This window comes from Numida meleagris, chromosome 9 (genome assembly GCF_002078875.1).
Source record: "Numida meleagris isolate 19003 breed g44 Domestic line chromosome 9, NumMel1.0, whole genome shotgun sequence".
NCBI lineage: Eukaryota > Metazoa > Chordata > Aves > Galliformes > Numididae > Numida > Numida meleagris.
Window position 1 is genome coordinate 8,679,076 of NC_034417.1, and position 25,943 is coordinate 8,705,018.

The 25,943-nt window shown below is 42.2% G+C and overlaps 2 protein-coding genes across 7 annotated transcripts in view; one reads left to right on the top strand and one right to left on the bottom strand.

The window, feature by feature from the left end:
* Nucleotides 1-15,918, bottom strand: part of TNFAIP8L3 (TNF alpha induced protein 8 like 3) — a 41,861-nt gene extending 25,943 nt beyond the window's left edge. The window contains exon 1 of the mRNA XM_021407312.1: nucleotides 15,718-15,918. Coding sequence (XP_021262987.1) covers nucleotides 15,718-15,769 — 52 coding nt within the window. The 5' untranslated portion in view covers nucleotides 15,770-15,918. The remainder of the gene's footprint in view (nucleotides 1-15,717) is intronic.
* GLDN (gliomedin) overlaps nucleotides 1-25,943 on the top strand; it is a 113,595-nt gene that overhangs the window by 19,631 nt on the left and 68,021 nt on the right. For 2 of the 6 annotated variants that reach the window (XM_021407302.1, XM_021407296.1), the window contains exon 1: nucleotides 25,567-25,855. The exons of the other annotated variants lie outside the window; for them this stretch is intronic. Coding sequence is in view for 1 of the 2 variants with exons in the window: in XM_021407296.1 (XP_021262971.1) it covers nucleotides 25,802-25,855 (54 nt within the window). In the remaining variant the exon portion in view is untranslated. Of the gene's footprint in view, nucleotides 1-25,566; nucleotides 25,856-25,943 lie in introns of those variants that run through there. 6 annotated transcript variants of the gene reach the window in all.

Below are 25,943 nucleotides of genomic sequence, written 5' to 3' on the forward strand. Positions count from 1 at the left end.
ACAGGTGAAATTAGTGTTTGTCTGGGTGGTTGGTGTACTTCTGGTCTGTTATCCCATGGAACTGAGAATGGATCCAACTGGTGATGCAGGCTGTTGCTTTTGCTGAAAGAAGCCTCGCTAAGTATATAAACATCTGAAGCTGTAATTCTTCAGTCACAAACTGATAGTGGCACCTGGAAGGGCATTCTGCAGAGTCCTGTGTGAACTAACAAGTCATCTCTGCAGACATTAGGTGTGCCTGCCAATCTATCTCCTTATGTATTTAAAGAGCTCTCTGGCAATGGGTGGGGGGGAGGGAAGAGAGAGGAAGCAGGTCAATCAGTAGAAACAAGTACGTGCTCCATGCTCAAGTGGTGCTCACTGAAAGAGAGTTCCCTTGCCCTGTAAGCTCCAAGGTGCCCTGAAAATAATGTCACATTGTAACTTAATTGCTTTCTGTTGAGGTACTTTATTTTGCTTGAAAAGGTAGATGAATATTTAACCCTCCTAGTATTCAAATGAGTGTCATCAAGGCTTGATTAGTTTATTTCTGGCAGCAGAATAGCTGAACATTATTCCAGTTGCTTTCTGTAGTAGTCTTGTTCATGCATTGTATTTCAACAACTGTTCTCTGCTGTATTCCTCTTGCGCAGCCCACATTGACTTTGTAGCCTGCTGGCTTTGGGAGAATAAATGCCTTTCCCTTTGTTCACTTGTTGCTCAGGATGAGGCTGGCATTCACAATGGGGCTCTGGAATGCTGCATCTGCTAAGGCTTAACCTAAAACCTCCCAGACCTTGCTTCTTTCACCTGTTCTTATGCATGTCAAAGCCTCATTTTAATGCCCTTCAGTCTGCTTAGACTTTTCCAGGGGGAACTTACAACACTATGACAAGAGATTAAGGATACTCGTAATTCCCAAGTTCTAACATTCCTTTTTGTTTGCCTGTTTGTTAAAAATCAGATTTCTACAATAGACTAAACAGACCATCTATCTTGAGTCACTTTAGGAACAGTTATACTTTTCTAAGACTTTTTCTTGCCATATATGGCTTTGTTGCAACAAGACAAAAACTCAGAAGACCCCAGATGTTTTATGTCTGACATGACATTCTCAGGTTTGCCAGAAAGTGGATCTGCTCCTCAGCAACTGCACTTGGTATTAATTTGCCTCTTGGCCTCACTGTAGCACCAAGCTGTAAAACAATGTGTAATTAGTCTCTAGGCTTGGGGTAGATGGTGTATTTCTAATTGAGCAGAAATTTGCCTTTCTCCTCTGCGGGTGTAATTTACACTCACAAAGTGCTTCTAGGGAATAGGCAGGTTTCATTTACAACCACCTACAGGAGATAGAGGTCTCTTATTTAAAAGCACGTGTGTGTGTTCATTTAGCTGTCAATAATAGCTCTTATGCTCAAGGCTACATAATATGAAAATACAAGGTACTACTGACAGACCTTCGGGTGCAGTTTGCTGATGACTTAGGCTAGCTTTTCAGAGCCAGCTGGCACAGAAGGTGGCTGCACCTGGCTTTCTGAAGGAACGTGAGCTTCTGCGCAGGTGAGAGCAGTCTGTTGGGCAGTGCCTTCTGTATCTGTTAAGGACCAGTAGAACCTGAGGTGGTGCTGAGGGTGAGAAGGGGGAATAATCTGAACTGAATCTAGTGAGGCAAGAAGGGAATGTGTGTTTACAAGCTCACGTGAGTGTGGCCTGATCTCATAACATTCTATAATCTTCCAGCTAGAAGCAGAGAAGTCTCTGATTTGGTTTCGGCGATAAGGACAATCAATAGTGAGCTGTATTCGCATTTTGGAAATCAGTGTTTCTGTTAATCTCCAAGTTGCAGGTGACTTTAGGTAACTGATCAATCAACAAGGCTTGGAAGTTCTGAGATTACAGCCAGCAAGCGTTGCTTGGCCATCATCGGGACTGGTGGGCTATCTATACAGATACTAACTGGAGTCATGATCTTCCTTCATAAAGATTGGAGCTCATCTCTAACAGGCTGTCTGTTTTGAAACTCAGAGTTGAGGACATGTTTGGCAGAGGTTGTTCTGTTTGCTTGTATGGAAAGCAAAGTTACGATAAGAGTTTGGTTTGGTGTAGAAAATCTCCCATTGCTGAACTATGCTTTGGATCACTGTGTTGAGTTTTGGTATTGGTTTCACATAATTTCTTTCAACCTCATGTTTTTTTATCTATGATCTAATGCATTCCTTTATCTGGGATAGGACTGGTAGGCTAGAGGAGGTGCTTCTTTTCTAAGACAGCATCCCTTCAGAGCCTAATGCAGTGCTTGTAGCTCTTACAGTTAGTCTGACAGTACAAAAATCTATCTCATGGGCTACAAATAAGCAGAGTGCTTCTTGTTCTGTCTCCAGTAGGCATTAATCTCTGCATGCTTTAGCTAGCTTTAACAGACTTCCAGTGTCAGGGGTGGGGAGGTTGTCCTGTTGTAATATCATTTCTAGATGAAACAAACAGATTGTGATGTAAGAGAAGGAAGGTAACATCCACGACAGCAGTTTACTGGCAAGATTTCAACTTAGGTTTGTATAGGTAAGCTTACTGTTACAGCTCTGTTAATGCCACAGGTGAACCTGGTTTGCAGTCTGCTGTATCTTGGGCTAGGCTTCATCATGCTTCCTAGAACTAGAGGTCTGGTGCCAGGATACTAGAGCTTGTCACTTTGTCATGATTTATTATTCCTTCCACTAAGGCATTATCTGAGTTTAAGTAACAGAAGGTAAATGGCTCTGAAGCACGTACCACGCCCTAGGAAGCCAGCTTCCTGCAGGGAAGACTTACCAGACAGGATCAGAAAACCTCTATCTCTTGGCCTGCTCACTAGTGAGCTTGGCACCATGCAGCCCTGCTCGAGAAGACTGTGCTGTAGGGTTTCATATGGAAAGTCCACACAAACTGTTCACATGCAAAAAGAGCAACTCAGGTTATGAGAATATCGATGAACCCAAATGCTCTGGGGAACGCTTGTTGCTCTGATTTACAGTGGGCATCCTGGGGACGATACAGGCTTGAGCTATGGTGTGTGCATCACAGCCATGGAAGACAGCCTGCATCCCACCACTACTGACAGTGATTTCTTTTCTGTTTGATTCCACCCTGTGTTTTGAAAGACTTACACTGGAGATTATGCCAGCAGTCATGAGCATGTTAGTTCTGGCAAACTTCTTTTGTTCCGGTAAATTCTTTCTGGGTGAAAGGCTTTCTTTATTTCAGTAAGCAGCTCATGTATTAAAGGGAAGGAAAAAGAAATGCACAAAAAAACCTCCCAATAGAAACTGTAATTTGGAACTATTTTTATTTGACACATGCTTTCACTGCCAGGGAGCTGGACAGCCTAAATTGGAAGCAAACGGAAAGATGGGGAAGCATGAGTGTTTTTTCTCCAGCTGAATTCCTAAAAATGTAGTAAAATTTTTCTACTTCCATCTGTAATGTTCCTTTATTGCCTCATGACAAGCAGTAGCACCAGTTAATTGAAACAAACCTGCAGAGTCATCTGCTTAATATAACAGAAAGCCAAGTGTGGCTAAGGAGCAAGTTCTCAACCTGCAGCCTTTTATAAGGCTTCTGAATGAGCACTGAACACCACCTATGTATTTCTCGGACTCCAGATGAATTCAGATGCAGAAGTGTCCTCAAGGATTGAAGCTTTCTCATAAGATACCTGTAAATATACCTGTAGTGATGATGCACTGCATTTGTATTTATATTTATTGGTATCCTTACTGCAGATTCACAATGAAAGCTATGACCTTAAAAGAGTAAAGGTGAATGGACAAAGCAGACCAGAAGTGGGAGGCGAAATAGACACAACTGAAATACTTGCTTAAGGCTGTGATTAAGACCCTGCTGTCAGTGCAGCACGTTATCCCTCAGATTGCACAGCCTCCCGTATGATATCTTTTTAAGAAGAAATTGGACTGTCTTCACAATGTGGTTAATACATGTCCTTAAATTTCAAGTTCACTTTGAAATTCAGAAAAGCGTTACTTAAAACAAAATTTGCTGCTTTAGTCTTTTAGAAGATAGATGACAGTTACCTCCACCAGTGTATAACACTGGTGGTCCAACAGTTAGTATTTTCTTGAAGTACAGGCTTAATGTGGACTAGTGATACTGTACTCACAACTACTGGAATGTCACATGAAGAAAGGAATCCCAACACAGTTCTAATGATGAAAAACAAAACAGAAGGAAAACTTGGAAAATCTTAATCATAAATATTTTTTCCATCTCTTTCCAAATGAGCATATGGAAACGGCATTTCTTATACGCTGTCTTTTTTTCCTCTCACTCTGAACGTGTCTACCAATGTGTGTATTCTGTTAGAACAGCTCTACACCCCAAACCAGCATCCCACCTGCTCAGATCTGACATCTGGGCATATCCTAGGAGCACCCCACCCACACCCTTTAACTACAGCCATCTGACTGCGATGTATGACACGTGGGTGAATGGGTATTGCAGAACTGGCCAACATGCTGTGACTGGCTCAATTAGTAATCTCCTAAGGTGAATTTTGTTGTTTTTTTTTAAGCTTTTAAATGGCTTGTTTTGGGTGAGGTGGCCTCTGTTTACCCCTTCTCATTGCAGAAGACGTGTATATACATATTTCCTAAATGAAAGCAATTTCAAATAACAATGGTGTATGTATGCACACGTATAAATATTTCTCCTGGGTGTGCTTAGAAACAAAGCAAGCATGACCACACCAAATACCAAGAGAAACCATTCCAACTCCTGGCACAATCCAGACTCTTAAGGCCTGAAAAATATTTGCAGAGGGTCAAGGCACGGGGTTTCTGCAGCACTGCTGCAGCAGCACTGTGTGCAATTCCCTCATGGCAGCTTCCTAGCCATGATGATCCTTAGGGGCAGGAAATCCCCGACAGCAGGCTGCAGATGGGATGGTGCAGAAATGGCTGGTAATGTTCTGTTCTTCAGAGCTGCTGTTCTGCACTGCACCTACTGAGATGAAGAGCCTACCCCTTATTAAAGTCTTAGGACTGATGTGCGTATCTGCCAGGGTATGGTCATTAACAGTGGGGAAAAAAAATGTGAACCGACAGGATAATACCTTTCATTCTGCACAACACTATTCTCTTCAATTACTAAGCTGCTGTATGTATTTTTATGAAGGAAATCACTTCTATATTTTTTACTGTATTTCCTCCTCTAGACATTAATGTTTACAAAAAAAAACAAACCAAGAAACTATTGAAGTCTGTGACTTGAAAGCATTTAGCTTTTCTTCTATATATAGCATTTCCATAGCTGAAGAAAACTATTTTTGTCCACTCTTTAAGAAGAAGAGGGGGAAAAGGTCTAGCTATATTCAATCACATGCTGTTCATATAAAATGTTTTCAGCCTCAAAAAATTTTAGACCAAGCCAAGTTTCAAACCAAGTGAATTCAAGTAGATAGCTGTAAAACTTTCAACAACCAAACTGTTGTGAGTTTTATGAGTTCTGTGATGTCATGTGTGTTTTTATGACTTACATAAGCAGTTCTTTACCATGAAAGGATTCATTTCCAAACTCTTTAATAACACAGGATCTGTGGAGCAGGCAGAACTTGTGTGTCACTGATAGTGACTAAGAATAGGTGTCAACTGTCCCTAAATTATAAGCCTTGTTAGAAAGCGTAACTATTGCTTTAACTTCTACAGAAGTGAGGGAAGAAATGAAGTATTCTAGAACTAGTTGTTTAATGGAACAGCACATATGCTATCTAAATTTCCTTCAGATGTGGCTACAAGGAGAAAGGAACTCTATAAATGTATAAGAGCTGTTTCAGGAATGAGGATATAATAAAAAAAACCCTCAAGTAATTGTGGCTGCCTGCATTGGTTTTTTGGTATGTCTAGTTGTGCTTTACAGTGTGCAGCCCAAAGTATTTCACGTGTAGCTTTCTACCTCCTTGTTATTGACTGTAGCAACTTTAAGGAAATTAAGCGCAATACTTTTCATCTTTTCATTGAACAGTGGTTCCCCAGTCCCTCTAAACTCTCTTCCTGCACATCACTTGTCTCTGTCTTAACACTGCTCAGCTGTTGCTAAGGCAGAATGTTCCTACAGAAGTTCTAAAAGGTGAACACACAGAGCTCTAAGGAAAGCAAGAGCAACTGTTACTCCCCTTCTATATATGGGCGGGCAACTGTGGACAAAGCTCTTGCGGGAATGTGGAAGTTGAACATGACTTGGTTGCAAAATCATAATGTATCTATGTCATTCCTGTTGTACTGCCCCATGAGAATGGGGAAAGGATACTGTGTGGAGCTGTGCCTGGGCAGAGCTGTGCTCTCCCTACCTTCTGGGCAGAACCAAGTATCCTCTTCTGTTCTGGCAGGTCACATACAAGATGCTCCAGACTGAAGAAAAATGAGGGTGGGTCTGGCATTTGAGGTCAGTGATCCACAGAGGTGTCACAGTGGGAGATATGAACGCTGTTTCTAATCACCTTTGCAATGGAAGGGCAAGAGACAGAGCATAGCTCCCTTGGTCTCTGTGCTTGACTGTGCTATAAATGCACACTGAACTGCTAACTTGTCAGGAGTCATGATGTCTACTCCAAACTCAGTCTTTATCAGGCAAGGCAAAACCACAAAGCTAAGGCAGCCTCCAAAGGAAAAGTGAGAGTTTTCTCTCTGAAGACAAAACCTGGGTGTCAGGGTGGCTCCCGCCCCTGCAATGAGCAGACTTGGCTCTGATGCTGGCTGGGTTCAGTTCAGCTGTCTCGAGGGGGCAGTGGAAAGCTGGATGCAGATGCCGAGTTGGTGCTGTGGGGAACCTGCAGCTCTTTTGCTTCATGTTCTTTTCCTTCCATCTCCCTCGTGTCTCTCTGCTCTCATCTCACAGGCATAAGAGTTTTGCTTCCACAAACATCTCTCACCTTCACCGCTGCTGAAAGCTTCTGCTTGCTTCCCAGAGGCAATCTCTGTGAATCCTCCTACAGTATCTATACTGGCAAACATGGGAGGGGTTCTGCATACCACAGTTCATCTGAATACTTTGCTAAAGGGCTAGGCTCCATTTTCCATTTTTCCTTTTAATTAAGCTATGTCTCTATAAAGCAGTGTTCTACTCTGACCTCATTTGATCAGTGATGGTCACAGGTGCTGTCTGGAGAGAAATGTAATTCTGCCCCTGGACCTGCTGTTCAAACCCAAAGATTTTAATTTATGAGGTGAGGATATGCTGTTTCTTTAAGTGGGTGTTCAGAAGTGCAAACTGGAAATAATAGAGAAGCTGCTGTTACTCGTGGAAGTAATGCGTTCTCCTCTTGGGGCAGATACCTCATTCACCTGCTTCAGAGTTTGAAGATCAAACCTTCCTTTGCTAGATATGCCTTATTAATCAGGCTGACATTCTTCTCATCTGCAAACGCACTGTTGGGATTGTTTGTTTGCCAGAGGTGGTAGGTTATTTCTGGCAAGGCGAGTCTGTTTCTAATTCCTCTACAATGACAATATCTTACTCCCAAGTTTTCCTTTCGAAGGGAACAACATTTAATTTTTCCTAACAGTAGAAGTTGCAAATCCAAGAGTATTTGAAAAGAAATGAGTTAAGGATGAGAAATCAGACCAAGATTGGAAGAGTTGAGGCTCATGAAAGAGCAGTGCAGGCTTGCCCAACCCGTGGGCCATGTGTACCCAGCACAGCTTGCAGTGCAGTCCGGCCCTGCACCATATGCTGCTGCAGCTCTTCCCCACTGGGCCAGCGCTGGGCATGCACTCATTGCTCAGCAACAACCAAACATCAGTGTGAGATAAATTTTCTTTTGACCTTGCTGGGCTAGATACTAACTGGTTAAAAAGAACCCTACTTCATAGTTTGGAAATAGTCCTCAAAACTGCAAGAGGTATCTTGGTCTGGAAGATAAACGGATACTGGCTGATTCCCAGCTGAGAGCTGGGAGTGTTCTAAGTTCTCAGGAATCTGATTCAATCCAAAATGCAATGTTTGAATCATGGAATTATGGTGAGCACTGGCATTCATCTGTCTTTAAAAAGACGATTTGTTCTTGGCTTTTCTTCAATTCTGTATGACTTGCGTAAAGGAAGTACTTCTTGTGGAGCAATACCAGCAGTGACTGTACTGGATAAATGTATTGGTCTCTTCTTTAGTGGGGGAAATCAGGGGACTGGCAAGAGTGAAACCTCAGCTGTACCTGTTCCGGAGATACGAAGTGCTATGTCATTCCTTCTTATGCAGGGTGATATCTGACATGGGAGTACGCTCTTTAAAAACAAATACTCCTGGCTAGGAGTTCTCTCTGACTAAATTACACCATAAAAGTTAGCTTCTGATAGAGACCAGGTACAACCACTGATCAAAAGTGGCTTTTCTTTATTTCGTATGTTACTGAGCCTGATACATCTAAAGGCCATCAATTAGTCCAAGTTGTTAAGAAGGGGCATGCTGGCATTCTATGGGTCTTTACATACATGTATACTTGTGAACTCTTTTATCCTTTTCCCAGATCTGTAATTCAACGCTTTTGTTCCGCATTGATTCTTTATTTTCTAAGAAATCCAGCAGCTGTGAGTCATGACTGTACTGATAATTTTGGATCTATGGTTAAACGTTTTCCTTAACAATGGAGATCATTAATGAAAAGATGCCTCATTATTTTGATACTTATAGCTGATGCATCAACGTAGTTATAACTTGCTTTGAAGTGAACGTGAAGGTCATTCTTGATAGCTCTTACCTATCTCCTTCTGTTTAGAGTATGAGGGGGAAATTGTGCACAAATACACAAAGTTAAAATTAAACACAAGTGAACAAAAGGCACTGATATTTGCCTGGCATAATGCTACATGGTGCAAAGTTTTGCTGGAAACATCATCTGAAAATGGCTATCTTAAAATAAATAATCTCCTCAAAAACTTCACTTTCAGAAGTCCAGGAAACTTGGTTTTCTTTGATCTGCATTTGTCACTGATTTGACCATGTAAATTAAATGCTCTAGAAGTAAACAGAAAACTACTTGGAGAGGAAACAGTGACACAGTAATAGCATTAATAAATCTCTTCAAAGAGAGGAAAACTTAAGTTGCTTGGGTAAACAAAGTTAACGCCAGAAATAAAATGGTCATTGGTGCTAGAGAGGTGTTCTGAAACACAAATATTATAAATTAGCAGAAGATTACCTTTCATATTAAACTAGCACTGGCAAGAAGACCAAATGCCTTCATGGTGAAGTAATCCCCAATGTGTTATTACGCTGGCAGATGTTAGAGAAACCCATATCTATATTGTGAGACCACTCACTTGGCTTCTCTGTAGGAAGAACTGTAGGCAGCACTGACAGCAGAATCACCACTGGGAAGGGATAATGGAAAGGACTGAGAAGTGACTTTTGCTCTTTCTCAGCCTTTTTCAGTAAAGATAGCTGCCTTGAAGAGCAGAAAACCACTGGCTACTGAGCGGCTCTTGAGCTCAGCTTGGCTTCTTAAGCGGAAGTTTGGGACCTGAGTATGAAATCCTAATTATCGCAGAAACTTTGTCCCAGCTTTCCGTAAGATTTCTAGAACTAGACTTCTGTCAGCTTAAAAGATCCCTTCTCATAAGCTAACTGGAAGGAGATTTCTGCAGGTAAACAGCAAAAAACTTTATTTGGGTAAGGCTCCAAACCCGGGTCTTGGCCCAACATAGCTGCTCTGAGTGAGGTCCCAAAGCAATCCAACAGCATGGATGGCTACAAGTGGTGCACCAAAAGTCACTGACATAGCAAGGCCTGCAGCCTGTTCTGACCGCTGGGTCTATGTCTGTGAATAAATTGAGACAGAACCTGTGGTGCATGCCATAATACTACCATCTGGATGCAAACTGAATTCTTTCCCACACTCCAAATGTTTAACTCATACAGGCCACTGTTATCCTCAATCATGCCAGGACATTTTGTGGGAGGCTATCTGGCGTGGGCTCAAACAGTGCCAAAATGTATATTAATAGATAAACAGTTTAGTTTACCACTGCTTGGGCCCACAGCCAAGCTCTGTTTAGTTCATTAGAGAAAACAGTAAGTGCTCGTAAGAAGTTAAGGGCTCCCTTACTTCATGGGAGCTGAGAGGGCTTGTCACTGCAAGTGATATCGTAGGTAAAACAAACATAGAAAAGGCTTCTCAGCCAGGCCAAGTCTTCAAGGACTTTCTCACCCAGCTGATGTATTCAGGAATCCATCTGGTCTACCATTTTCCTTTTTACCTAGGGTTCATAGCTTTATTCTTCCGTTTTTCTTTACTAAGAAAAATCAGATGACCTGCTTTTCCTGACATGACTTTTTACTCTTAGGGGTAGATGAAAAGAAAGATTAAAAAAAAAAAATGCATTTATCCAAAAAAGGCATGAGGGTTTTTGAGGGGATGTGCGTGCAGCTTTATATAGGGCATATGCTATTGCCAAAATGTCATATCAAATGGTATCCACTGTCATTCCAGGCTTATGCAGGGCAGACAGAAATGGTCACTGACTGCTGTGACCAGTTGCAGCTTCATATTCCTACGTATGAGCGGGCATTAGAAATTCCTGCTCCAAGGTTTGTCCTTATCCACAGATTTTTACTAAATTCTGATTAAGAACGGCAAATATTTATGCACAAGACAACACAGGATTCTTTGCGTGCCCACTATCCCCACCTGAGAGTCATAATCTGCTTCATCCACACTGACTAGTTCATCAGAGACCACGTGGTTCAATATGTCATCCTCTCAAAAGTGGGAAGAAAATCTTGATGACATTTGCCTTTTATTTTTGACATGTGCAGGAGGGATATGTTTTACTGTGGTACAAATTGCTTACTGGAGCGCATCAAAGCTACTGAAAAAGGGTATTACTTCATATAACTTCATATACTATCCTCTATTGCTGCTCAGCGGTCTGGTCCACAGATGCACAAGCAGGTGGGCTTAGGTTTCTATCAAGTGCTTCATGAATGTTGTATTTCCACTTGATTTCTACAAAAAGAGAAGCCTGAACAGGTTGACCCATTCAACCAAATAGTCTATTCAGCTTAGCAAGAATGAGATTACTTACGGTCTGTACTACCAACACAGTGTGACTGGATTCTTGCCCTTCAGAGGTTTATTTTTTCAGTTGGACGAGGCTCCTAATCTGACAGTCCCTGTGTTAAAGAGGGGTCTGTGTGTAAATCAGGAGCCCATGTGCTTCCTGGAGGGAAGAGTAAAGTGGTCCAAGAAAACTCATCCAGATGGACTCTCTGCTCATGGCCTGCCCTGCAGCTGCTACCCTCTCATCTGATGTGTCTCTCACCTGCTCTGTCCTGGCAAAGAACTTGGGCACACGCTTGCCACAGCTTGCAGTTTCACCCAAGGAGCCCTGTGAGAGGGCTTGGAGCGCAGGATTCTGAGACATGCTACTTCGTGCCTGTCCTCATTTAAACCAGCTTTGTTTTTTTTTTTTTTTGTTTTTCAGCAGAAGGGAGAGCCCTTTATTAAACAGGTGCTAGAAAGCACTTAATTACAGAAGAATTTAGTAGAGTCTGCAGCTTCCAGTAAAAAACAGTCCTCTCTTCTAGCTTCCATACTTACAACGTGCCATTACCTACCGTTTCTACCTGTCCAGCAGATATTGTTCCATGTGTGACTTGGAGCTTTTCATGTAAAAGCAAAATTGTCTCTTCTTAAATTGAAACCCTCCCTATTCAAAGACACAGGTGTTCCCTTGGGCAAAGTATACTTTGTCATGATTTAATAAATAAATATTTGTTCAAATGTCCGGCAGGATATTGCAAAAAGAACTACAATGTGCCTGCTGGTGCTCAAGCATGTTATCAATGCCACCAAAAATTTTGTATATTGCTAAATATCTTACAGTACACTGTCAAATTAACTTTGTATTTACAAGATGATATTGGCTTGCAAATGGTGTTTAGGTCTGTAAAACAACGCTTAAAATATGCAAAAGGCTCAAAAGATTAATATCACAAAAGCACAGGCAGTTCACACAGCATGGTGAATAATTTTCAGGGAAAAAATATTTGCTAAGCATTGCGATTCAAATAACATTACAGCTCTGGAAAAAATATTCATGTCTGTCGGGGCTATTTTACAGCACTAAATAATGTTTAAATCTGTTGTTGTTTTTACTAAGCACATATTTATTCCTCAGGGTAGAGTTCAGAGAAATTATCAAATATTTTAGAATGCATTAACGGTTTTGTGCCAGCAGTCACAGGGTGAGATCTTGGCCCTATTGAAGACTATAAGACTCCCACTGTCTTTATGGATGCAAGCCTGGTGATAAGGGTGTTTTCATCTTGTTCTCCTTGGCATCACACAAAGCTGTAGCCTCCACCGTGCTAATGTTCCAAGAAATCCTATCACCAATTTAGAGCTCTACTTGGAGCACAAGCTGCTCTCTTTCCTAGGCCAAATTTCTCTTGACTTCAGTGGGAGGAAAGCCGCAGAAGGCACCAGCAACAGTCTACTCTGCAGGATATGTTAAGCTTAATAAAAATAATCAGTATTGTTTCAAAGACTTAGCTTCTAGTTACCGTATGTTAATGGCATACCGTAACAGTTCTATTAAACAAACACAGAAACCTATGTTCTGACCTAGTAGCTTGTAGGAAGGCTTAAATCAATATTGTATTAAAAAAAAACAACAACAACTATTTGGCTGAATTCCTGCTGTTTTAGCTGAGGGACCTAGGGTGATGCAGAGCAAATGAAGATCTGTTGCCTTTCCCTTGCAAGGAAAATTCCTAAATCCACTGCTAAAGCATTGCTGTTGGAGATGACCTGGATTTTTGTGAAATGCTGGTCTGAAAGGTGACACAGCGGATCATACCTACACGCGGTAGGCTGCTGTGAGAGAACTGGGGGAAAAAAATCTATTGTTCTCCTGAAGAACTTCAAAAGAAAAAGGAGAGGAAAAAAGAAAAAAACCCAACAAACAAAACCCCCAGACCTCTCAATAGGTGGACAGGAAAAAAATGGGAACGGTGTTCTATTTTAAGATTACTTGCTCAGCTTCCAGAAGCTTATCTATAGGACAAGAAAAGGAATATGACTAGTAGTGTATACAATAAAATTCAAGAAACCTCACTGAAGGTAGTGCTTAAGTGCACATTTTCTCAGAGCTGCAAAGACCTCTTCAGTGCTTTTAACAGGGGTCTATCTCATGAGTAATTTAAAAAAAAAAAAAAGTAATTCCTGACTATGTGGACAACTCAAGGCAAAGCAGTGATGGATGAGTGTGAGCAGGCTGGGCTGGTGGAAGCTGATGCCGTGGAGCTGGATGCTCCAGTGTGCTGAGGTGTGGTTTCTGTTGTTTTTAAGTAGAGCTAATGTCTTGAGCTACTAGCATATAAGGAGCTTTTTTGCCTGCACCAAAGAAATGTAAAGATGCTATCATGACAACACATTTAGAATACAGAAAAACTACTTCTGCTTCCTTGGAGACTCAGCTTTAAGTGAGCTATTAAAGGAAATGAGGCTGCTGGGATCTCAGTGCAAGCCTCCAGCTGGCTCTTGGAAGCTGAGCACGTGCAGCAGATGGCAGGGGCACACGAAGAAGCCCCCTGCCCTGCTTACACCCCTGAGTCTCAGCAATGGGAGCAGTGCTGCTCCACCAGGACAGAGCAAAGGGCCAAGTACCACAGGAGGAACAGACCCTGAAACGGGTTTAAACGTCTATATTGCACCAGCATCTGAAACACTAGTGATGTATTGCATTGGGTTTGAACAAGAGAACAACTTGAAAATTGGACAGTGGCCATAAAAGACTACAGCTGTGCAAGCTGGAGTTACTGCTGTATATACTTGGAGCGTGAAGGCTGCTAGAGGAGAACAAGCTAAATGATCCCTCTCGGCATAAAATCCTAGCTGTCCTGAGATCAGTGGCCACAATTGGGCTGTTCCTAGGGCTCCATCCCAAATATTTCTCCATGGCACTCTGCCTGCCCTGCAATCTGCAGGCAGAGTGCCCCCTGGTCACTGGGTACGTGTGGTATGGTATGGTGACTGAAAGCCGTGCTGTAACCTCTCTGGTTCTGTGCCTGCAGCAGTGACTGACAGCAGGACACCCACGGCTGGGGAGGTACTGTGCTACACATATGGCACTGTACAGAGAAAGACCAAATGAGATGCAGGGGGAAAAAATCAGAAGAGGATGGAGGATACAAACTGCAAGTGATAACTATTCGTTGTAGGAATATCTGATTGCAGCTGGTTAAGACAAAAATGCAAAGTTTTCCCTCAGTTCCAATTTTATTCTATTGCATAGGCATCTACCATGCACAGTCAAAATGCCAGGTTCTTCTCTTATGTAGTACAAAGAAGGAAAAGTGTAGAGAAGTATGATGAACATCAGCTCTTGGCAGGTAGTAAGCGATGACATAAAATGCACTTATGGCAATCTCTAAGTATAGTTACTTTTAATTTATTTAAAAGAAAAATCTATTTACTGCAGGAGTAAGATGCTGGCAGGAGCTATACTACATTAATTCCTCTATAAATGTAATGCTTGTAACTTCATGCACTGCTTTGTGTATTTGGATGAAAAATTGCAACTGTTGGTGATCGCTGTTGGTAAGTTCAGATTAACAGAGCTTTATGTCTGTAAGGAGCTGTACCACCTGTTAGCAGTCTTACTAAAAATCTAGAGGAAGAAATAAGAAAATACAAAGCAAGTTGTCACAAGTAGATGCACCGAAAACAGGATCAGACTGAAGACTATAGAGGCTAGGTGATATGACACTTATCTTATGACTTTGTAAGGTTGTTCATCCCTTCGGTGCTAACAGGATTGTTAGGATACTTCAGATCCTCGCTGTCTAAGCAGAGCAAGGTGAAAATGTGTTTCTCATAGACTACCTCACAGTGTAACACGGTAACTTTCTGTCCCTTTATGGTGAGCTCTAGGGCAGCTCCAGACACTACTCCAGTTGCATTTAGTAGTCTCACCCCGGTTTAATGCCCTTGGAGGGGGTACCCATGCCAGCGCGGTGGGCGGCTGGAGGGGACTCAGGTCTGCCTGCCCCTCGGTCAGCCCTCGCCCAGCACCTGTCAGTGGCTGCACCCTGGGGGCAGGCGGCCCATTCCCTCCTGTTGTGTTGGACTTCATACAAGTTTGTCTCCATTCACTGCTTGCGGAGGGCACCCTTTGATTACGCCCTGTCAGTTTGCTGTTCTGCACAGGCTATGAGAATGTGGAGATTTGGAAATAGCAGGAGGGATTATTCATTTTCCTCTTCCTTCTGTCTCATCTAAGAACTATGCAGGCTGCAGTTCAGCAGCAGCAGCATTTGAATGTTCTGGTGGAAAGTTAGGGCTTGCCAACCGAAGCTTTGCGGCCCGGGGGCCTGAGGGGTGGGCTCCCCTCCTGCAAGCGGCCGCCAGCCGCGGTCCTGCAGCGGGAGCCCAAGCAGCCCCAGAAAACTTTGCCGCCTCTGGATATAAAGCACAATGGCTCCGATCGGCGCCAGCGCTGCTCATGTAACCGGCTGTCACGTCACGCGTGGCTGTAACTCTCCCCATCCCCGGGCGGGCAATGGCCGGGACAGAGAGCGGCCGGACTCCTCCTGCTCCCGCGGAGCCTGTGGTGATTCCCGCCGTCCCGAGGCGCTTTACCGAGCCCCGCGAGCCGCTCCCTCAGGCGGGACGGCGGCGGTCCGTCCCCACGCTGAGCATCGGCAGCTTTCAGCCAGCCCCGGCTCGGTTCTGTGAGCAGCAGCTCCCCTTACCTGCAGGTGAGACCAGCTCGCCTTCGCTGAGCTCCCCGGAGTCCGAGTCCATGCTGCAGGTACCGGCGGGGCAGGGGACCGAGGGCGCGGCTCAGGAGCGCCCGGAGCCGGGGAGCGAGCGACGAGCAGCGCCTGCTGCCTCCTCCTCTGCTCCCCGCCCGGCCGCCGCAGGCAGCACCTCGCTCCGTGCCATTGGCTGCCAGGGCGCGGGGACGGGCGGGCTCCGAGGAGGGGAGGGGATGGGATGGGACGAGGCGGCGGGGGCGCGGCGGAGCGGTCTGTCTCCCCGTCACACAAGTTTGGGGCCGGCCGGCTGCGGCGTCAGGGGGATGGGGGCCGGGGGCTGCCCGACAGCTCTGGCCTCCCCGCTCAGATGGGGCCCTGGGCATAAGCTGGGACCGAACTGACAGTGCTTTACCCTGCTTGCCACCGTGCCTTGTCTTTCCCCTTGCTATTCTTGTGGGCATCCCCCGGCCTTCAGTCACCCCTTTCCCTTCACTGCTCCCTCCCCTTAAAGATCTTCTTTGCGACCAGTCAGTAGGATAACGGAGGCCAACAGAGATGTGCCACTTCTCGTTGCTTAACGAGTGCCTAGCGGAGTACTGGGGAGGTGAATGTGGCAGCTTTTGGTGGGCTGTTTGCCAGCACCATTTGGTGAATGAAGGCCATGCTGGAAGATTGTTTTGAATCCTGAGTCTGGAAACTGTAGTTCAGACACGGTGCACTTTGCCTATGTCCCACAGCCCGCTGCAGCCTTCAGCCATCTCATAGGTCAGGTGGTTGGGGCCTCAGGTTCGGTTCTGATGAGTCTAGGACCCTAGCATATCTCTTTCCCTGGTTGCTCTTCTCTTCCCCTCCCTTTCCTGTTATTACTGGCCAAATGTATCTTTAACTCTCATGCAAAAGTCCCAGCAAGTCTACTTTTCCAACTGAGAACCAAATTCTGCCCTAAAACATACCTCATAGAGCTATTTGAGCCTTAGATACGTTGTGTCATGAGAGCCAACCAGTGCCATATCTGCAGACCACTGCAATCTCCAGCCAGAGGCTTACTCCTATAGCTGTAGAACACAAATCTTTCTTTTTTAAAATATTCTATACATAAAATAGAATTGTATGAGTTGGAGGGGACCTTTCAGTCCAGCCCCCTGCAATGAACAGGGACACCTACAGCTCCATCAGGTGCTCAGTGCCCAGTCCTGCCTGACCTCAAGAGTCTCCAAGGACAGGGCACCCACCACCTCTCCCCCAAAATCACGTGGATCTTTGTGTTGCTGGGGATAGTAATACCCAAAAGATGCTTTGAATCTGCATGTGTGAGGTTATCAGTTGTCATCAAACTATGCCCCATGTTCTTGATAAATGTGAAGGCTTTTCTCTATTTTGTGTGTACCGTGAAAAAAGTTTTTCTAGGCTGAACCAAGAGGCCCTGCCAAGTTCGTTTCAGTGATGTGTGGTTATTCCATGCAGTGCAGGTGTAAGAATGACAGTCTAGTTCTCATTAAATGTGTAGTAAAAATGGAGCCAGACTTTGCCTTATAGCAACAGGTGAATCCTGGTATGCTCCTCGGCCATCTAATCAGGCTGAGCTTGAAGAAGCAGCAGACCTGGAGCTTCCTGGGCCTGGAATACACACACACTGGTATCTTGAATTTTGATGCTTTGCAGGATTTAACTGTATGAAAGGCTCATTTCCATTTGTTAATTATTTTGCAAATTTTGAAGATGATTTTCAGTGTTTAGAGTGAGAAGTAGACGTAAAACAACTTGGCGAGTTGCTGTCAGATTCTGGGCCTGTGGTATTATGAGAGTGCCTTTGTTTTCAGTTCCATGGAAACAAATTTTGACTTTTGTTTGTAATTGCTTTCATTAAACTAAGTGGTATTGCAAACACTGTTGATTATAACGCAGTAAGTTAGTATAAGGAAAAACATTGAAATTTTAGTGATTCTGTGAGGAGCAAATGCAGAATCTGGATGTGTGTGCCCATCGCATCAATTTCAGGTAGTCTACTAGCATGATGTAAATAACATAGCAATAGGAAAACATTGCGATTAAGTCACAAAAGGTAATCAGAGATATCACAGCAAGAACAGAATCTGAGAGCTGGAAAGAGCGCAGTCTGTGCATCTCTCCTGTTTTATTTATCTGCTTTTTGCCAGTAGGAGTTGAAATTAAAAGCACTCCCCAGTGAAATAGTGCAATGGTTTAAGGCTAATGGGAAGAGTAATTTTGTATTTAAAATCAATTTATTTTCTGGACTGTTTTTGATTACATGATATTCCAGCGGTAATTTCCAACCCACACAAATTCTGGGTGAGGTAAGCAAAGCAGGGCAGAAAAGCAAAACACCAAAATGGTTTTTTCAGGGGTGTGCAAACAGTGGAATGCCTCCTGCCCAAAGAGGGTGTGTGTACTGCCTGGTACAGCATACTCTGAGTCATGGAATGAGCCTGATGCAATGCAGCTGTCTGTGCTTCCAAGGTATGCTAGGCACCGACCGGCTTTACTCAACGTGGTGTGGAGTTTTGTTACCATCCCACTTAGATGTTAAGCTCGGAATTGTCGCACCTCTCTACCACTGGTCGTCGTCCAGCTGATAGAAGGACAGATGCTTTTTCATGATCTTCTGAAACACGGAAGTGTTTCTGTGTTCGCCTGGAATAGTTCATATGGAAACTGAATCCCACTTGTTTTAATTCTTGTCCTTTGAAAGAAAGTTCTAATAAATATTGTGATGGAAATGATATAACTTAATATTGTCGTGCGTCAGACTTGTGATATATACATTGGGCATTCTCATTTCTATGCTGTAATTACTTTCTATTCCACAGCAAATCTTATTTCAATATTACTTTCCCTTTTTATTGCTGCTGACTGTAAAGCAGTTATTGAAGTCTTCAGCTATAACAGAAAGAGCATATTGTTTCATTTGAAAACATATGGTTAGAATTCAGTTTCTCCCTCTTACTGCCTGCCCAGCGGAGTCCGGCGCTCGGCTTAACTTGTGACCTGGAAAATTCCATATGCTTCGAGCTCTGAGCCTCAGAGTTTCCACCCATTGCAATACCGATGCAGAGAAGAACACACAAGGTTTTTTTGACAGCAATATATGTACTAGTGAGATATACATTAAATTAAACCTCACATAGAGAAAGTTGACATCTCATATTTTTTTTTTTGCATTTAGTATAAATCATATATTTTTTATAACAATATTTAGTGTTATTAACTAAAGTACTGCCTGTAGCTCTGTGACTTCTCTTTATTGCCAGGGTAGACACAAAGATTTTTGGGATATTTAGGAACTAGAATGTTGTTTTTTTTTTTTTTTCCAAGGCTTGTTTAATACATTTACCAGCAAATTCCAACAAACACAATTGACCAACTGCTGCTGGTAGCAGGGCTGATGGGATCTGCCCCACGTGTTGCAGGTACTCCCAGTGACACCATGCTGTCTGCTGTGGCTATGTTGCTGTATGGCCCCTCCATTCATATTTTGGCTCCATCTGGTCTTGATCTTCATCCCATATGGAACTTATCTGAAATCCTTCTCATTGTATCTGGGTGCTGGAGATCTGCCTGAGAGAGCTTTTAGAATCTGTGCTTTTTTCACTGGTCTGTCTGCAAATCATGTTTGCGTGCTCATACAGTTTTATTGTATTCTAAATAATTTTGTGGTCCAGCTACAGTAGCATCTATATATTTATCCTTACAGGACTATTGTGAAATACGGAGAATAGTATTATAATATGACTTTTAAAGTCAAATGCGATACACAGAGTTCTGCCTTTATTTTTTGAGCCCTAACTGAACTCTTAGATTTTCTGCTTCTGCTCGGTAAGCAGAAGCTCCCCTGTGCCTTCCTGCCTAACCTTTCCTCCTGCAAACTGAGCCTCACAACCTATCCCACCAAGAAGTCTCTCGTTTCTCCCCATTACTAAATCCCAGCCCGCCCTGTATGCTACCATCTCTGTGTTTGACTTATCTGTTTTAGGCTGTGAAGGCACAAGGGTAGGATTAAATCTTGTTTTTGTTCGAAATGTAAGATTGTGTGTTTTTGATCTCACAGATCGCTTTAGTAGTATTTAAATATATAGCATCTGGGATGTACTATTTGTAGTACTGATTCCTAATATTTTGCTTCACAACTTATGATAACGTCTTTTAAGTGCTCTTGCTACTGAGTGTATTAAACAGAACAGTATCTCCCACAGGCTGATATACTCATGGAAAATACTGTGTAACGGTGCCCTTCATTAAATGGATACCTGCATGTTGACATCACAGAGAAACCAGAAACAATCTATAATCCATCCGCCCCATTGCTGGCAAAGCGTAATCACCAGTGCCAAAGGCTGGTAGTTCCTCTGTCAGTGCTTCTGTCAGCTCATGAACTACCAGATTCTTACTGATGTCTAGAAGCCAGCCAGCATACATGTACATATATATATTTATAGGTTGCTCCGAAAGTAATGCCTCCTTTTTATTTCCGTGGAAACGAAAACAGATACAAAAAGCACAATAACATTACTTGATAGAGCAGATTCTCAGCTACAAAATGCTGTTTCTACATGGTCACCATCATCAGCCATGCATTTTCACAAACAATGAACAAAACTCTGCATGCCACACTTGTAAAAAAATTTGCACAGCTGTCCGGAACTTGGCTTGTCTTTCACATTGCTGTCACCACTGCTGAAATGCTCTGCCTCACTGTGCTCACATCCACTGTTTGATCTCCATAAATGTTCAGCAAGTGTTGATGAATGTCAGTGGGTGCAGTTTTTTCTGCATTAAGGAATTCAGTTCCGTCCCTTAGCTTCACATGCCCTTCCATGTCAGACACCATTCTGTCAGACTGTCCCTCTGCTGCCATCTGTCTCATGGCAACAACATGTAATGGAATATTTTGAGAAGGTTCAGCCTCTACTGCGATACCACCAACATCTGCCTCTGCCATCATGAGTTAACATAATAAAATAGGAGGTGTTACTTTTGGAGCAGCTCTCCTACATTTGTGTGCATTTGTAATACATTTTAATTGCAATAATACATCTCCGGGTTATCTGCAAATTCAAATAGTAAACTTAGAATTCAAATAATGAACAAGGGGTTTGAATTACTTTAATTCTCATTCATGTGCCATTAGATACTCAAAGATCTGGTGTTTTGAATCTTCTCATTTAGGCAGTGTGTGTATATCCTGTGCTGGGGAGAGAAATACCAAAGAGTGCAGTATTTTTTTGCCTATATATATTGCAGTAGTAGGGGATGTAGGGCATCCATTCTGAATACTTAATACTCTATGGATGTATTTTTAGGAATTGGACTTGAATTGTGTTCTGCCTTGGTGATGTGGACTTAAAGAATAGCTGAAGGAGCAGTCACAGACAGACTGCATCCTGGTACTGGTGCAAAACTATGCTGTGGTATTTCTTGGTATGTTGGATTTAAAGATAGGGTTGAAATTTAGCTTCATTCTGGAAATAAATACGGTATATGTTGGAAATATATATATTTTTTGTTTACTTTGCGTTGAACTGCATTGCTTTTGGTAGGTGAATGGGAACTTCTGAGTCATGGCCTGTACCACTGATTGAGCACCTGGAGGAAAGACCCAGTCAGCCCTGGGAGCACAGGTGAAGGCAATTCACTGTGTGACTGGAAGGGGTGGAGAATGGTAGGATTTTGCTTGTAGATTATGGCTTTCAGTATTGAACCTTAATTTGAATTTCCTGAGCATTTTGTATTTTTTGTACTCCTTTAGTGATTATTATTATTATTAAGATACTTTGCCGTTATTTTGGTGGATGGTAATTCTTTCTGCGCTTAGAAGGATGCCCAGCTGGCAAATTGTCTATGCAATTTGCTGTGGATTAACAAATTCTTGCGTTCATAGCATTGCATTCTAAGTGACGAAAGAAATGAAAGCTATCTTCTGGAAGTGAAAATGCACCTGTTAGTTCTGTTGGTGGAAAAAGTTCTGATGAAACAATGTACAAATCATATTGGGTAGGCCATGACCCTCCTCTGTTTCAGTGGCCAGGAAGTGGGGCATTATTATTTTAAAGGTCTAATAAATTAGATACTTATTTTGCTTGTAATTCTAAATTTCATTATTACTGATCTTAAGTGGTTAAATTGATTAGCCAAAACATGAATCTTCTTTCTGCTTTCTCTATTCTAGGTTGGGAAAATAAAGACGCTATTTTAAGGCAATTGCTGTAAAATACTGGAGGGCATGGGCTTTGTTTTGACCTCATTCAGATGCTATCTAGAGAAAGCCAGTGGAGAGCTGCTACTTAAAATCAGTTTTCTCTCTACTAATATAAGTTACTTATAAGTACTGAGGTCGTTGCTGAAGTTATTTTAATGTCCCGTTCCTCATCCTTCTGTGTTTTGTTGGGTTTTGTTATTATCAGGATTGTTCATCTGATTGCTATGTATACCTATTGATTATGGCTAAGTTGCAAGTAAAATATAGTTAAGGCAACAACAGATGCTGCTTGTTGCTGATGTGTGTTTCAGCAGGCTTTGAAAGTGTTTTCAGCTTCCAGCCTGTAAGATGGGCCGTTCTTGTGTTTTCATTTTTGATTTCAAATTATGTGTAGGAGGAGGATTCCACAACTTCATGATACTCTGAGAAAGCAGAGAAAATTTTGTTGCTAGGAGACTGAGGAGGACCTATACTGTACTCTTTTCAGAATGGTTTTATAGTTGGCATCTCTGATTTCATTAACTTCTCTAATTTGGTTCTTTATGCAAATACCTATATTTTTTCAAGGTTTTTATTTTGTTTTATACATAAGTGAATAACGAAGACTTTTTTGTACCTTTTTTCTGTATTGCTTTCCTTTATTCAACACAGATAAAACAAGCCATCAAATGTTTCATACCGTTGTGTTTTGGAGACAATGTTTATTCACACCATAGTGTTGCCTAGACATCTTAAATTGTTAGGATCTGGTGTGTTGTGCTTTCTCACAAAAAAAATCCAAGATCTGCAAAGGGTGGCACATCTGATTTCATACCAAATTAGATATTATCAGGAGAAGTCTTAAAGTATACAGTGATTTTCAGCTGACCAGATGTGGTGCTCCTTTGTGCTGCGTGCTGTCATTCCCATTTTGGAGCCATCTGACTTATCCACACATTGGAAAGATAACAGAATCAATGCTGTGGATTTCAGCCCAGGAATGATATACTTGTGACTGAAACAGCGAAATGAGAGCTGAAATCAGTCTTCGGGCAGAACTGATAAACGGTGTAGCACCCTTCCAACTTACAGTTATCATAGATGCTGGTTTTGTGTGTGTGGAACAGTTCACTGACATCCACAGAATTTACTGCCAGTGGTACAATGTTAACGGACTTGTTTGTGGTTTCTGTTGAGCTTGATGTGACTTTTAGGGCAGTATGGAAACATCTTCATCTGACAGTGCGTGGATATTACTTCATGACCAAAGAGCACGGCAAATGGCATTCTGCTAGCCACCTATCTATAAATAACTAAATATTATCAACCCAGACTTACAATTGCATTTTATGAGTAGTCTTAGGAACATGCAACATAAACAATTAAATTACATGTAGTCCTACAACATTCCCAGTAAAGAGAATGAAATTACTCAAACTTGCTGTCCAGACCACTTCCAGGTGAGTTATTTCTCCTGCCTACACATTTGAAGGACTCAGTGTACCTTTAAAAATAATATATGAACGTCTTGAATTCAACTCGTACCGTAGTGATATGTCTGTGGATAGATAGCATCTCGCTGGGAGTACTCAGCATGTAAACAAAACCTGAAGAGAGAATGCTGTGTTTCAAAATGTGAAAATGCAAACCCTCTTTCTCTGTGCTAGGCTAAGAAGCCCACTTCATCACTGGGATCAGAAGTAAAGCAACAGATTTCGGGTGGTATCCAGGAGCTGGTTATATAACGATGCTTTCAGTTCTGCGTCAATGGTTAAAATGAGTAGCAAGCTTAGTCACTGTAGATTCACTGTGGATATCACAAGCCTAAGGGCAGACTGACTGCTGCAACAGGTGTTATAATGAAAGAATATGAAGAATGATGGAAAGACATCAAAAGGTCTACAAACATGAATGCTGCAGGAGAACATCAGGGACTAAAGCAAGCATGCTAGTTGATGAGCTAAAGAAATAAGATTCCCACCACTCTGAAGTACAATTATTGCACCCAATAATTCCCAGGAATTCACTCACAGCAAACCTCAGCTCAAATAACAAGACCACATGCCCCTGAACTGCCTCTTCAGAACCTTGTTAACACCAGGTACTGTGCAGCTCTAACAAGGTACCATGTATTTCAAGAGAAGGATCTGTAATTTGTGATATTGTCCAGGAGTTAAAAATATTTTATATAGGGTAAAATTGGACCTGGATAGTCTTGTTATTTTTACTGAAGGATTAAGTATTCTTTGTTCTAATGAGTCCTATGAGTGCGCGAGTTCTCAAAAGCAGTGTTCAACACTTTCAAAGAGGCTTGGATCCTGTGGTGTTGCTGCTGCTGCTTCACAGAATCACAGGGCAGGAATGAGGACTGATTCTGAGGTTGCTGAGGCACTGCTGCAGTCAAATTTTGATGTGAACTACAAGAACTAATAAGGAGGTGTTGTCCTTGGTCAACTGGTTATGCAACTTAAATTATTTTTCAAAGTTAAGGATGGATTTTAGAAATGAAAGCAGATGCAAGAAATGCATGAGCGTGGACAGTTAATGCTGTAGATCATACAGGACCACACTGAACACCAGCCAGACTTAATCTAGGATAGCAAATTCAGTTTCAGAAGTGGGCTTCTGTTTAAAGTGAGATTGTCTTAATGCAGAGAAAAATACATGCTTTATGAAAAGGCAACCTTATGAAGTGCTGGACAAAGAACACGTGGGCTGGATTTAAGCAGTCCATTTGTTATATCTGTGCCACATGCTATGATAAAAATCCCAAAATACCTTGTGTAATGACTCATCTGATATTAAGATGTGTCAGTGTTCATAAACAATGCTGTTCATCTTGTGTATGTGCAAGTGTAGGTGGAAAGTGGAGTTCTGGTTGTGATGACTCAGCCTTTATTCACTGTTTCTCTTATTTCTGATTTGTGGAGAAATTCTCTACCTTCCTGTGCACTTAGATAGGTCAAGTCCCAGGGTGGAGCAAGGACTGGAATATGGTTGTTTCCTGAAATAATCTTGAGACTGTTTCAGATATTTGGTTATTAAAAATTCAACCTCCTGTTGTAGGTGGTGATGTTTTTGTTTGGCTCTTGTTTCTTCACTTCCTTTATTGGTAATCCACTCAAGATAGTTGGGAGGTTTTACCTACTCCTTTTTCAGATTTTACCTGTTATTATTAACCTGCCTTTATAGGTATAGCTTCAGAGAAGTATGCCTTTTATTAATTTCGTATTCTGAAAAGAAGAATTCTCGTTTTCTTATCTCACCAGAGTACTTTGATAAGCTGATGACCAGTAGAGATACAACACAGAATGTTTATATAAAAGTTATAGGGAAAAGAGTTTTGTTAGTACCTCAGGCCTTGGTTTCTTAATTGGCATGTCTATCCAAATTTCCAGCATTTTTTTTTTTTCTTACAAGGAGCTGTATCATATACAATCTTGAGTCTGTAACTTCAAGAACCTTTCAGCTGATAGAATTCCCTTGAATGAGGTATGAACATGGTGCATTACCTTGTAATGGTACCAAGTTTGGACTACACTAGTGCTAGATTTAAGCTGTCGTTGACTTGCAAGCTGCTTGCTCTAAGTGTAGCCAGCAGGTGGAGGGCTGGACTATTTCCTTAAAACTGTAATTCAGCCATCCGTTGCAGACACAAACTAGCTGAAAGCTTTCTTAGTTCTGGTGCTTCCTATTATTTACCAAGTAAAATACTGTGTTTTAAGATGGCCCTTATTAGGATTATCTGGACTATATTTTCTTCACAATGATATATAGCTCCATTTGTGACTTTGAAGCTTTTGTGGGCGGTGGTGGCAGCGCTTAAAAGCCAAGTGATCGTTGTGAAGTCCAAGCTGGGGAGACACTGCGTTTCTTTTTAACAACATGAAAACTCAGAGGTCCATAGAAGAAATATCTGCTATTCTCGATAATGCTAAGGTTCGTGGTCTTTTCTTGTTTCTATTCTGGGTAGTTGCTGACTGGTGGGAATCTCCTATCTCTTCTTTATTTTGTTACCTGTTTGCTC